General features: G+C 39.6%; 1 protein-coding gene across 12 annotated transcripts in view; it reads left to right on the top strand.

Moving 5' to 3' along the window:
- STK33 (serine/threonine kinase 33) overlaps nucleotides 1-13,129 on the top strand; it is a 234,528-nt gene extending 221,399 nt beyond the window's left edge. For 11 of the 12 annotated variants that reach the window (XM_074230242.1, XM_074230240.1, XM_074230244.1 and 8 more), the window contains 2 exons: nucleotides 4,543-4,602; nucleotides 10,506-13,129. In XM_074230242.1, the coding sequence (XP_074086343.1) occupies nucleotides 4,543-4,602; nucleotides 10,506-10,700 (255 nt within the window). In that variant the 3' untranslated portion in view covers nucleotides 10,701-13,129. Of the gene's footprint in view, nucleotides 1-3,624; nucleotides 4,026-4,542; nucleotides 4,603-10,505 lie in introns of those variants that run through there. The other variant, XM_074230245.1, reaches the window with a different exon arrangement.
- Nucleotides 13,130-13,964: the final 835 nt, after the last annotated feature.

The following is a 13,964-nucleotide window of genomic DNA, read 5'->3' as shown; positions in this document are numbered from 1 at the left end:
ATTAGACGATTCTCCCCTGCATGCACATATGGTTCCTTTGTTTTATTTTCTGATCCCCTGGGCAGAGTTCAACTTTTCCTAGTACATATTTCCTAAGTTGTATTGATATTTATTGTTTATTACACCATAAAAATTTCCCGCTGTCCCCTCCCTACCCTAAATATTCCTTCCATGGTCACAAAGAAAAATAAGCCAAAATAAGTTGGTATCAAGTGAGGTTCTACCTATGACTCCTTTAGCCCATCAACTGCCTGCCAAAATAAGAGAGGAAACACACTGTCAGGATTCTTGGTGGAGTAGTCTTTAGAAAAGCAAAGCTATGGTATTTTCTTTCATTTTCAAAGGCAATGTCAACACCATTCTCTTGGGAATATTGGGAATTAGTCATGTGTGGACAGTAGTTTGCACACTGCCCACATGATTATTGTCGTCTCATCCTATCCTATTTGGCAGAACATTCTTAGTCTCCCAGGATTTTATTATGATCTAGAAGTCAGGGCAGTTGATCTGTGGAGGCAGGAGTATGGCAGCAGCTGCTCCCAACATCCTTTACAAGGGCACTAGCTTCTCCATTACTCTGGGGCTGCCTGTAGGCAACAGATAAAAAGTGGGGAGAATTCAGGCTTCTGGGCTACTGCTTGGGCCAGTTATTATCTGTGCTGATTAAGCTAAGGTGTTAGAAGACTGAAGAACAAAAGGGGGAGGCCAGGCTGCTGCACAGCAGAGTAATGAAATTCCAGAAAATCTGGTTGGCATGATGGCTTTTCCTGTGTGTCTCTTTTGTTTATGGTCCTGACAAAAGTCTCACCCAGTGGGCTGTACTGTAACAAGCTTGAGGTCTTAAACAGAGAGAACCCCAAAAGGCATAGACATTTGTAATGACCCTGTTGAAGGTCAATAACTACTGTGTCTTAGACAACCTCCTTGGAGCTTTTCCATATTCTGTTGGTCATCCTTGTGGAGGAGGCTGCAAGGTCCTGGCATGCAGCAGTCCTAGGACCCTGGTACAAGTAAACCACAGCCTTTCTTAGAAGACCCATTCTCCATCCCCTTCTTGAGTGTTTTAGGTCACTGCATTGATTTTCTGTTCTAGTTTCCCAGCAGGCCACTGCCAGGCCACAAGGGTTTGGAGTGATGCATGGGTCTTTCCTCAAAATACATTTGGTTTTTGTTCTTGCTGAGTGGTTACCTCCCTCCAACTGCCCATATAAGAGCAGCTTTAAATACAGTCTCCAAATAGAGCCTTCCCAGTGGAGTTGGGTTGCAAGGAGTGTCATTCCAATCCCAGAAGAGTATCCTATTCAGGATTGCTCAACCTAATGTCTTTCCCTTCCTATTCTCTCTTTTCCTCTACATTAATATAGTAATTAAAATGAGTGTGTCTGAAGCTCATTTTTAATAAAATTGGCCAGCTTGCTGTTTTAGAGAGCTCATCATTTTGGAGGGATTCTCTAACACCTTGCTTGGGACACATAAGTCCCAGGCATTAATGTCAGTGGGTTTATCCTGTGGGTCCTGCTAACTGAATGAAGACCATGGAATTAGTCCCCATATACTGGAGTTGAAAGAAATGGCACCCTTGACCAACTTACAAATTTGATTTGGGGCCTGGAAAAGGTTGGAGAACCAAGCCCCTCTGCTTGAGGAATGATCAGTAGGGAGACAGTCTTCTCATCTCTCTCCTTGTCCTTCTGGAAAGAGCAGGGTTTTTTCCAGGAGGTGAATGGCTAGCACCTAGCAAAACCATGGAAGAGAACTTAAGAGTTGAATGTCCTGGCACTTTGGACTCCATGTTGGTCTATAATTTTAATATGACTCTAGAGATGGTTGCTATGGTGATAAACCACTTTACTTAAATAGCATGTATTTTTACTCAAAATTCAGAGAAATGGTAACAGTTTCTCATAATCATGCCCTGGTATTAACTTGAAATGATATGCCTAGAGCTTACAGGTTTTGCATCCATTATCACCAGATGAGTTCATCGGGTTAAAGTTATACCAGTGAATAACAAGATATGTATATTTAGCCCCAATTTTCCTAGAGCATATCTCCCCTTGCACACATGGTATCCCCTTTGGAAATTAATCATTTGAGCTGGGGGAATTTGGCCCAGTGTACCTTGAGGTCACTGAATTATAGAATCATGAGGTTGAAGGGAACCTAAGATGGTCACCTTGTTCATCCCATTGCCTCTGGCTAGAACTATACCTAAACTTCCCTAAACACATGAAAAGCTGCTAAGGAGTGCCATCACCTGTCATACCACGGTCTATCCAGCCCAGAACTTTGTCTGATAGTACTCTAAAGGAAAGGATGTCTGTTATAGGAATGGGTGGAAGGGATGGGGGAATCTACCATACTTCTAGTATTAGTACTAGTATTTAGTACTTAATGCTCTTGTTTCTAAATTTTGGTTTCTAGATGAGGCTGTCTTTCATCCAAGAATACCCATTAGGACACTGTCTTTGATTAAATATCTTCTTTGCCTTTATTTTAATGTACTGAATAGTTTGCTTATTTTTTTTTCACTAAAGACCTGTGATTTCATTGAAGTTAGGACACTCCAACTGTGGAATGTCCTTCCACTGATAGACATTAGCTTCTCATGTGCAATTTAATGGTTTAGAGAGTTGTCTGGGAGGTGGGGTGGGGGGAAGACTGCAAAGTTAAGTTTTGCCCAAGATCCCATATCTAATAAGAAACCATTGTAGGGCTTGAAGCCAGGGCTTTCTGACTCCAAGGCTGACCCTTGACCCACTAAACCTACTTTGCATCCTCCTTGCTTTTTCTGAGTCCATCACATTGATGTTATTGCATCCCCATGGGTCCCATGGAAAAAATCATGAGAACCGTTGACATGAGCACAGTATCATCCACAAACTGGAACATTTGTTGAACCTCTCGATGTCCAATGAATCCTTCTTCTAGTATAATAGTACAGGATTCAAGACATTGTCAGTGTCTTCTGGTGAAAACCTGTGGAAGTATACTTCCTCTGTCCTATTGGCCTGCAAATGACAGGATCTTTGAGATCATATAATCCACAAAGTACAGATGGGAAAATTGAGATCTGAAAAGATTAGTTTCCACATTCAGATAACAGCAGAACTAGTATTGAAGCCCACATCCTCTGACTAAAATCCTTATTTTCCCATTATGTCATAATACTTTTCAAAATAAAGCCACAGAGGTCAGGTCAAATTTCTACCATTAAAATATGTGTATTTTATTTAAATTATAATTGCCTCTAGTTGCACTCCCATGTACAACAGGTGACTCCCTATCTTGCTTAGACCTTTAATCTTGGAGATTTCAATCTGAATTCTTCAACTATCTCCCTTTTGAAGAAATGAAATAATACTAGGCCAAGAATTCATTCTAAGGAGAAACTCACAAGCCAGAAAGCACAGAGGAAGAACAGAGAAACCTGGGGTTCTGGATCATCCACAGCCTGGAAAATCAGGTCCTAAATAATTTAGGATTGGTTGTATTCATATAGACAAGGTTTCAGGTTGGTATATTTATAGGAAAATTACTTTCAGAGGAAAAAATAATGCTTTGAAAATAAAGCTCTGACTCAGAAGGAACTAATACTGTCACTTATGCATTATTCCCTTTCAGGAATCTCATGAGGATCAAATGAAAGTATGTGAAAGTGCTGTATAACCATAGACCTCTCCCCCACCCCTTTCACATAGATGTGAGGATTGTTGATGAGGATGATGGTAATAGTTTTCTAATGCAATATTTCTCAAGGTTAAGGTTGGTAAGTGAGAATCTAAAGAGGATTAAAATAAAAGGGTTAATTCTAGTAAGAGACTTTTTTTAAGGAAAGGACTCAAACAGTCTCTTGTGAGAACTCCCCCAGCTGTCCCGCAGAGTTTTCAAACAACAGAATTAAAATCTAGCAAATATAGCTAACAGAAGCACTCCTCATTTGTAAGAAATGTGTGAAGATGAGAGAACCTATAATAACATAATCAGTGAACTGATCATCTCTTCAAGTGAGAAACAATTGTGATTTACTTCTTCACAGTCAGTTTTAAGTTTATTTTAGGACTAATTTTAAAGTGGGATTTATGCTATTTGTTCCTCAAAAAAAAAAAAATAAAAAGGTACATGATCAAGTATCCTTTCCCTGCTCCCTCTCATTGGAGAGAGGCTAGAGATATTTCTATATTGAATTAGAAAACATTTTTTGGGAGGAGTGGAAGATTGTTTTTCCCAATTCACCTGAAAAGTCAGGCATTTCTTAACGAGCATTTACATTGATTAAAATATCTTGTAAAGAACTCTATCACCAATCTTTGCCTAGAGTTAAGATGACTGCTGGAGTGTGTTACAGCTGGGCTTTTTTTTTTTTGAGGTGTAGATTGAACTGATTAGTTCATATAGCTCAATATCGATTGACTAATAAGGCTCTATGCAGGTCTGAAATTCAGTGATTCGTTGATAACCTCAAATGTTTCGCCCATGGGAAAGAAGCACTTTTACTGTTTTCCTTTTTAGTGACTACAGTTTCTTGTTTGTATTTTGCAGGTCAGCAAGAAAAAAAATAACACAAGTACATTAACAAATGGGACAGTGAAGAAGAAAAATGTAAGTGCTAGGCTATCTAGTAATGTGAGTACATTTTTCAAAGGTATAAAATGTCTGCATTTTCATTTCTATTCTGATCTTATGTACATATCAAAAAAACCTGATGTTCTGTTCAGAAGATAACTTTAAGCTGCAAGAAGAAGGATCAATCACCTTTCAGTCTAATTTGGGTAGAGAATGGATTTTTATGAACTGATTATTTCTAGGACTCTTTACCTCTTGATGAACACTATCATAAAAATATGTAACATGGAGCATTGCCCTGCCCTGGGCTGTTTTACAGTAATTACAATAATAGAAACATTATTATTTTATTTGGACATTGTGGAGAGATGGAATGTACTATGTAGCAGTGAGTCCTAACTTGGAATCAGGAAAGCTGGTTTTCTTTCTGAGATGGGTCTCTTGCTAGTTTGGGTGACTTTGGCCAAATCACAACTTTTCTGGGGGTAATGACATTCCCCTTCCCTGAAAAGTCTTATGAGAAAAGCCTCACAAAACTATTGTTTTTATAAACATAACCCATGGTAATGTTGTTTGATCAGACACCTGAGAGAGTGTTCCCAGTCATCTTCCTTGTACTAACTGCCCTTGTCAATGAAGTCTTCCTTCCCTAACATTCCATTTTCAGAAACCCAATTAATAATAGTAGGCATGCTATGCCTGCACTCCACAAAGCACCTAATCCTTAAATAGACAGAAAGCAATTTCTATGTGTGCTCACCTACTGTTTGGAAAAGTAGGCTCAAATCTTTAGAACCCTTTAGAAAATCTTAAAAGTCACGACCACTCCTCAAAAGAAAATCCAGGAAAACAAATCAACAATTCATTAGGAATAAAATACCAGAGGAAAGAGGATATTTTCGTGATTTTCGGATCTTTACTTTGTATTAAACAGATTGTTAAAAAGTATTGGCTCAAGTATCAGGTCAGGCTTTTAGAAAGAAAACCAGGGTTGGCTTCCTTGGTAGGCAGCTGTTTGGTGGTATTGTAAAGTTGCTCTGGTTCACTCCCCTAATCCCATTTATGCCAGTGAACTGTATTAGGCATCATGTAGTCCCCTTGCTACCTCTCCCGCTATTCTCTCCCTCCTCTTCACTCTATCCTTTCTGCCCCCTACTCCTCACCCATCTTAGTCACTTCTCTTTCCTGCCCATCTTCTCCACTGTGCCCTTGGGAAACTGTTTCACTGTTGATAAACTCCTCGTCATCCTTGAGCTGTTCCCTGCTGTATTCCTTCTGCTGGCTTGCATTTATTGAAATGGGGCTCTCTCCTGAGGGCTCCAAATCTGTGGCAGCCCTCTCCATTGTTGGCTGCTCACTCCTCCCCGCCTCCTGGCAAGACTTGGGGAGAGAATTAGCATAGTCACAGTCACCATGTTACTTACTCCACAGTCACTGCTGACTCCAAGTCTTTGCTCTGCCAAGATTATTTAATGGCCTTTTCTCTTTTAAAGTTCACTTCATTCAACCATTCTACCTTCCCTGAAGCCATCAACTAATCTCCTGAACCCTTTCTCATGACTTTGGCACCTGGTTCTCTTTTCTTTCCACATCTTTTCTAATTATCATTCTAGGAACTTCAGTCTACATCCCATTGACCCTTCTGACATCTAGTCTTCTCCGATTTCTCTACTCTATTTCAGCCACCTGGGTGAAATAGCCACCAAGGGTGATTACTTGTTGTTGTTGCTGTTGTTGAGTGATTTTCAGTCAGATCCAACTCTTCATGACCCCATCTGGGGTTTTCTTGGCAGAGATACTGAAGTGGTTTGGCATTTCCTTCTCCAGCTCATTTTACAAATGAGGAAAGGTTTAAATGACTTGCCCAGGGTCAACCAGTTAGTATCAAGTGTAGGAGGCTGGATTTGAACTCAAGTCCTCCTCACTCCAGGACCAGTCCTCTTATCACATCTAACTTCCCCTTGCAGTTGCAGGATCTTAAGCTGCATACACTGTGCAAAGTATCCAAGAATAGGATAATACAGAGTTCCTGTCCTCATAAAACAGTATATAGAGAGGAGGAGAGGACAAGACAGGAGGGTGAGACACCCTCCACACAGATAAGTGGGGCCATCCAATAACTCTAGTATGGGACAGATCATGATGTTACCCCAAGCCTGGGGCTAAGTATCAGAAGAGATAAGAGCAAGGAGAGAGCATTTCTGACTGGGGACATCATGGAAATTGTTTTGAAAGAAATAGATTTATAATTGGGTCTTGAAAGATGAGTAGAGTTTCCTAAAGCAGAGATGTCAGAGAAGACAGAGAGGAACTACCAGTAAATGGTAGGGCAAGGCACAGAATGGGGAAAATCATGGACTTGTAGAAGGGACAGTTATTAATTGAATTTGTCTGGAGTATAGAGTTTATGGATGAAAATAACGTGAGATAAGACTTCTAAAGGTTGTGAAGGTCATTTCCTACTTCCTAATGGAAGTCAGTCTTTCCAGGTGAGTCTGGTTTAGGGGAAAGATTGTAAGCTTTGTTGTGAACAAACTGAGTGCTGTTGTCATAATGAGATGGAATTGGATTGGAACTAAGGCTTTAGAGCTCAGGAAAGAATTCAGGGCTAGAGTTATGGAATTAGGAATCATCTTGAATAGAACTAATATGAGAAGTTACGGGAGTAAATGAGATTACCAGAAGAGAAGTTCCATTGAGTCAAGTCAAGGCCTTCATTTCTCTTATTCCCCTGCTCCTGGGTTTCTAGGTTTCCTTCTCCTCTTTGACCCTGGAAGCTGCTTTCACCACCATGCTCTAACAGTCTTCACATCCTGGAAGTTCCTTCTACTTTTTTCCTCTGCCCCTGAGGTCAACTTTCTCTGACTGGTCATTTCTTCCTGGCACCTCTAATTTAAGAATGGGTCCCCAAGCCAGCAATGTTCACTTCTAAATTCCTCTACAAGTCCTATTCCTATGTCTCTGGCCATCTTTCTTCACCATGCTCCATAAAATGACTTTTGGACAATATTCATCTTAAGCAATCTGTGGTGGCTTGGATAGAGCATTGGACTGGAGTCAGAGATGCTCATGTTTAAATCCTGTCTTAAATAGATGTTTCCTTGGGTAAATTATTTGATTTATCTCTATTTTAGTTCTTCAAAATAATAAACACAAAGCAACATATAAAGGTCAGTCATCATTATTAATGGGATATAGAAATTTTAAGAAGAATCAGCTAGCAAAGGAGAAAGAAAAGGCAAAATCAGAGAGATGAGCGCAGAATCTGTGGCATGTAATATCATAGAAGCCCTTCCCTCATGGTCTCCTCTTTCCTGGAAGAGGTCATCTTATGGCCCTTTCTTCTCTATACTCTCTACTTTGGTAATCTCACATAGTCCTAAGACTTCTAAGATCAGATTTATGAAGATGACTTTCAGATCTATATCTCTAGCCCTAACTTCTCTCCTGAGTTCTTCACCTATAGTTTCAATTAAAAATATCCCTCAAATCCCCCTATAAATTCCATGAGGTCAGGGATTCTCTAAAGTCTCATTCTGTTGATAAGTGTTTTTACTCATGTGGCAAAAAAATTCAACTCACATTTATTAAGACCTTACCTATACTAGGCAACAGTTAAAAAGATAGTTAGAACATAGACATCCCCCCCACCAAAGGAAACTTATAATTTTTTGGGTTAGGAGAGGAAATATTTACAAACAACTACAGTACAAGGAGTTACAGGATTCAACTATCTCAAATGCTAAGGGGTTATCAAAGAAAAAAGGGACTGAGAAAAAACATCTTATCCTGATGATAGCATTTGGGTGACCTTTGAGAAAGCAACATCAGTAGAATGGTGCAGAAGGCTTTTAGCACCCTGTCCCTGCAAAGTTCTAGAAATTAGTGCACTTGATAGATCTGGATAAGGAGAGAAAAATTTTCTCATGTGGGAAAAGATAAAGGGGAAGAAGAGAGGATGAACAGAGTTCAAAGGAATGTACATTGCTGAGAACATAGCTAGGAGTTCACAGAAGAAGCCAACATAGACCACTAGACTAGGAGTGAACTGAGAAACCTCGGCTCAGCGGCTCATCCCTACTATCAGTGATCTGGAACAGAACAAATGTTCTACTTTCATAAAAAGGAAAGAGAATGGAGTCAGCAAACTTAGGCCAATAAGTTTGACTTCTGTCACTAGACAGAATAATAGACTCTGTTATTGGAGAGAGGGTTTGAGAGCATTTAGAAATGGAAGTTTTGATCACCAAGAGTTAACATCACTTCAAGAAATAGGTCATGCAAAATAAATTTTGTTTCCTTTTGGCAGCTTAGATGAAGGGACATAGAATACCAAAGTATTTGACAATCTCATATGTCGTCTAAGTAGTTCAGAGACAAGAAATGAATCTCCCAAGGTCAAGATGTTTCTGAAACAGGGTTTGAATTCAGCTTTCTGGATTGTCCTTTTTTGCTTCCCATGTTGTAAAGTAAATAGTAGCATCATCGATAGATAGGACATATCTATGGTAGATGAAGTCCTGGACCAGTTCCTGGGATCAAATTTTGACCTTGGACAAGCCACTTAAAACCTTCATTCCCTCGTCTGTAAAATGAGGGGTTTGGACTTTATACCCCCAAACCCTGATAACTGAAAATTTCTCAAATGCAAGGCATCGGCCTGGAATTGTTTTCTTTTATGGTTGTAGGGGTAGCTATTCATCTCTCTCAGATGGTGAGAGAATTTAGCTTTGAAAAAAGAGTAGAAATGGAGATCATTAGAAAGGTCAAGGGAAGGGATTTTTTGGTGAGGTTTTTTTTTTAGTGAATGTGCATTTACTCTGATTCAGTCCTCATTTAATTGCTGACTAATTGGGTTGTTTCCTTAGAACAACAAGTTACAAGGAGAAAGAGTCCCTTCTTAAACACATCTTGGTGGCTTGAAGGAAATCACTTTATTTTCTTGATGCCAGGTTCATCATTTTTAAACATGAAAGGGCAGTTCAAGTCTGCAGGGGAGTGAGTAGATATGTGAAAATACTGGTATCAGTCTGGCAGATGAGAAGCAAATAGGAAAGAGTCCAAACACATCCCCTTGATGCTCAGGAAACATATTTCCTGAGCATGAAGAAGAGGATCACTCTGAGCAGGGGTCAAAATGGACTTTTAAAGTCATTCCTCTAAATTACAGAATCTATATAGAAGTGGCTCTAAATAGCGATGACATCCGATAAGAGCTATCAGGTCAAAGTGGACTTCCCCGTCTAAGTGTGATTTCTTTTTTCTCAGATGAGGATTTGAAACTGAGCCTATTCAATGCCAATTGCATCAGACACTCCACAGTTCAGAGCTTCCATGGAACTGTTAACAGGAGTTGTTGTGGACATTTCATGTTTATTTTACAGCTCGGTTCTGTTGAAACTTGGTTTTTTTGACATGGAGTCAGGAGGTTTACGTTCAAATTTCATCTCATTTCAGACACCTCCTAATAGTGTGACCTGGGGAAAAACCTCAGTTTCTTTACCTATAAAATGGAGATAAAAGAAGAAAAGGACCAAGAAGTAGTCTGGATTTAGTGATAAGGGGGTCTTTGATGACCTTTAAGAAAGAAATGTCAGCAGAGTGATATGATATAGTAGAGAGATGAGTCCCTGCCCCTACAGTATGCTAGAGATTAATAGCAATTAACAGATCATATACTACCTATAGTATCCCAAGCTTATTTTGAGGAAAGCATTTTGTAAACCTTAAAGGGTTATCATTGTTCATAGAAAGTCATAGAAAGACATAGAAAAGTCCTGATATTTATATGACTATTTAATATTTGCAAAGTACTATACTTAGATTATTTCATGTTACCTTAAAAAAATTGTCTACCATTCCTACTCTAAACATTTTTGCTTATCTATATTCAAGATGGCTTTTGAAAAATTCACTATGGACTTTTCTTTTGTTTCTAGGCTCCTACTAGTGGAAAACTGGCCAGTTCAAAGCGAAATATGGACAATTCAGAAAATGTGTTCCCTCAGAGCTCCCCATCCTCCAAACCAGTTACAGCTTCACCAAAGGGGGAGTCCTCCAACTCCCCTACCCTAGGATTGTCACCAAAAAACTCCAAAACCCCTGCCACATCAAAAATCAAAAAAAAATCCTAAGGTATCTTTCAGCTCCAGGCAGGCCAGGCCAGGGCTGTGATTCCTTTTGGTGGAACAAGGGTATAAGGGACAAAATGGACAGAGCCATATTGAGCCTTTGAGCTCTTCTCCACCCTGTCAGGGCAGAATTCTCTGTCTGTATCAGCTTAAACCTGAAGCTCCTTCTAAAGCAGCATGTACCCTGTTAACAAACACCCATTCATGCCAGTGTTGGCAGAGCAGAGTTGTCACTGACTAGAGTTATATGTAAGTATTTCTTTAGTCTGAGTCGGCAAGCCCCCTAATGAGGGTTTCATGAGCCCTTCTGCTCTGTTTTTACCAAGATTGTTAAATTTAGTCACAGATATTTATAGGGGGAAAATATAGGGGGCAGAATTGTCCCTGGGGATCCTGCTACTTGTGGGCACTTTGCCCCAGAGGACTTTTCCCATCACGTGTATCATTGTTCTTTTAGGTCATCTTTAGACTACTTAAACAATTCATTTTAAACTTGAAAATGGGAGAAGTTTTTTTTTTCTTTTTTTAAAACTACCTGCTGTTATCTTCCTAGTTGTATTGAGCAAATCAATAAAAACAGATATTATACATTCTAGTTAACTTTTACATAAAAAAGGAGAGGATGAACATATTGAGATTGACTGAGCTCATGGACAGATTCTGAACTTGTTCTGCTGCTAAAAAGGGGATGTATATTTTTCTGTGCACAGAATTTCTTTGTGGCTAGTCAGTGTATTGAACTGAAAAACCATTTCCAGAAGGTTTTGTTTAATTTCACTTAGACTTGTGTCACAAGCGTCTTCTAGCCAGCTGGCTGAGGGTTTGCCATCTGAGTCTGTACCAAACAATTAGATGCTTCTGCAGGCCTCTCAGACAAATTAGAAACAGGCCACAAAGAAGAGGCAGTTACTTTTGTCCTCATCAAGAGTAGTAGCCTGGTTTTGTTCCAAATGTTTCTTATGAGATCATCTCAGGAGTCTTCCAGCAAGAGTGAAACCTGGAAACCAATGTGCACTTAGGGGGTCTTGTGTATCCATGTGATGACCAGAGGAGATAAGCTGTTAGTCATCTATAGCATAGGACTTATCAATGGATCCACTGTCAAATCCTACTACCCAACCCTATGGTTCTGCCAGTATCATTGGTGTCCCTAGGGGCTCTCTTAGTAATTGGCTCATCCAACATATCACCTTAATGGGCTTAATTTTTCCTTTTCAAACTAGATTTAATAGAGCTTCCAAAAGCCTTCTGATATCTGATAAGACTATTGGGCGCCCACCTACACACCATCTTTTTTGTTCAGGGCTAAATGAACTCATCTTTGAAGAGCCAGTCTCTATTCACCTGATAAGGAAAGTGACCTCATTAGACAAATAAAGATCACATTCACCTAAAACACTTAAAGAAGTATAACCTGTCTGTCTTCCACACTGAAGTTCCTGAAGGGCACCGACACTGGCAGAAAAAATATGGCACAATACCAGCTTTGATTTTGCCTTTGGGTTTTAAGTTTGTTGATTCCCAAGTCCTGAAAATGTATGTTCTCTGCCCTCATCCTACTCTTTTAATTTGTATAGCAAACTAGTTTTAAAGTCATGCCCTTCTGAGGATAGAAATTGCTGCTGTTAAATTGAGTACTGTTACTCTTTGGTCCGGAGAAATTACTTATTCCACTCAGTAGGTTTGAGTTGATGTCCAGACGAAACCAGTTATTTGAGATATAAAGCACTATTATACTAAATAAATTTACATACATTCTTCCCTACTCTGGTTCTATTGAAAGTTGGCTGTCAATCATATATATTTGGCTAAGATCACACCATGGTGAATTCTTCTCTCTAAGAGTTCCTTGTAAGTATCTCATAGGCATCTTGGCCATATCCTCTTCCTGCCCTGCCCTTAATATACCACCTGTTTGAGTTTGTGAATAGTTATTCCATTTCGTGTTGGCTCATGATGACTGCAAGCCAACTACTGGATGCTTTAATTTTCTTGGCAACCCTTACGTCTTATGAATCCTAGAGCAGGAAGGCTTTGCTGTGTAACAGATATTATCAGTCGAGGCAAAGAAGTAGCTATGTTGTCCAGGGCATGGAAATGCAGATCAAGCACCAACTTGGGTAAAAGATAAATAAAAATATGAGGTCTGTGTAGTTGAAAGAGAAAAGAGTGAATGTGGCTCAATTCAGGAGAAAGACACATTAGGGAAATAAATGAAACCAGAGAAGGGTTTAAACCTGGGCAGCAATGTAAGCAAAGAATAGCTGATGAAGACAACAAGCTGGGGAAGGAGCCGGATGTGTCTCATTGCTTTAAAGGGATAACCCATTCCTAACCAGTACCTGTGGAATGGAGCTTCAGATAGTCCTGTGTATGGGTTTGCTTCAGCCTGGACACAGATAAATCTGTACAATAAATGATTTTCCAGAGCAGAGCTGAGTGAAGTCAACTTTCTAAAGGGTGGTCAAATACTCTATCCATTTTAAATAATATTTAAATGGGATGTCTGAATGAAGCTAAAGCAATTCTTTACTTTTGAAGTAGTTCAATAATTCTATTTGATTATAATATGGAAGCTCCAGGTTACACATATGTTCTTTAATATGTATTTCTTCAAGAGTTAAAACCTGGTTTGGGAGTCCAGAGGAAATAATGTGTATAGACATAATTTCTCAGCACTAAATAAAGCTTTAGAATTGACCAAGGAAATTTTGTGCTCAAAAACTTCTCTGGATGGAAGTCAATATGTATCTCTGAAGGGGAAGAAATGATCCCTTCTTTTATACCTTTCCCATCACTTCTGCCAGTACCTGGGAAACCCAAAATATAGAAAGGCACCCAAAAGAATGTCTTCTATGTGTTAAAATTAAGCCTCAATATATCCAGCTTTTTAGGACCATTCTCCCCCACCTTTGCTTCTAAGGGTATAACTAGAAGAGGACCCTTGAGGACTCTGATAGTCACCAGACTATCAAACTCGGACCCACCAAGATAAAGAACAACATAACATCAAACCTGGATAAGCAGGGACTTCAGGTCTTTATGATCTCTGAGCCAAGAAGTCATCTCTTCCCTCAAAAGATGCAATGAAAAAAAAAAGACACAACGAGTACCTTTGGGGGCCCCTCTCAATAGATGGAGATGGTGACTGTTACTTTTTACCTACAGGCTTTCCAGATGAAGCAATGGCCCACTAGGCCAACTTGCTATGACCATTGACCCTGGGCTCATGTACACCAAAGAAAGACAAAGACTTTGAGTTCTCTG

Source organism: Macrotis lagotis, chromosome 3 (assembly GCF_037893015.1).
Source record: "Macrotis lagotis isolate mMagLag1 chromosome 3, bilby.v1.9.chrom.fasta, whole genome shotgun sequence".
Classification (NCBI taxonomy): domain Eukaryota; kingdom Metazoa; phylum Chordata; class Mammalia; order Peramelemorphia; family Peramelidae; genus Macrotis; species Macrotis lagotis.
The sequence above is the reverse complement of the archived record's forward strand: the minus strand, read 5'-3'. Positions and strand labels throughout refer to the sequence as shown.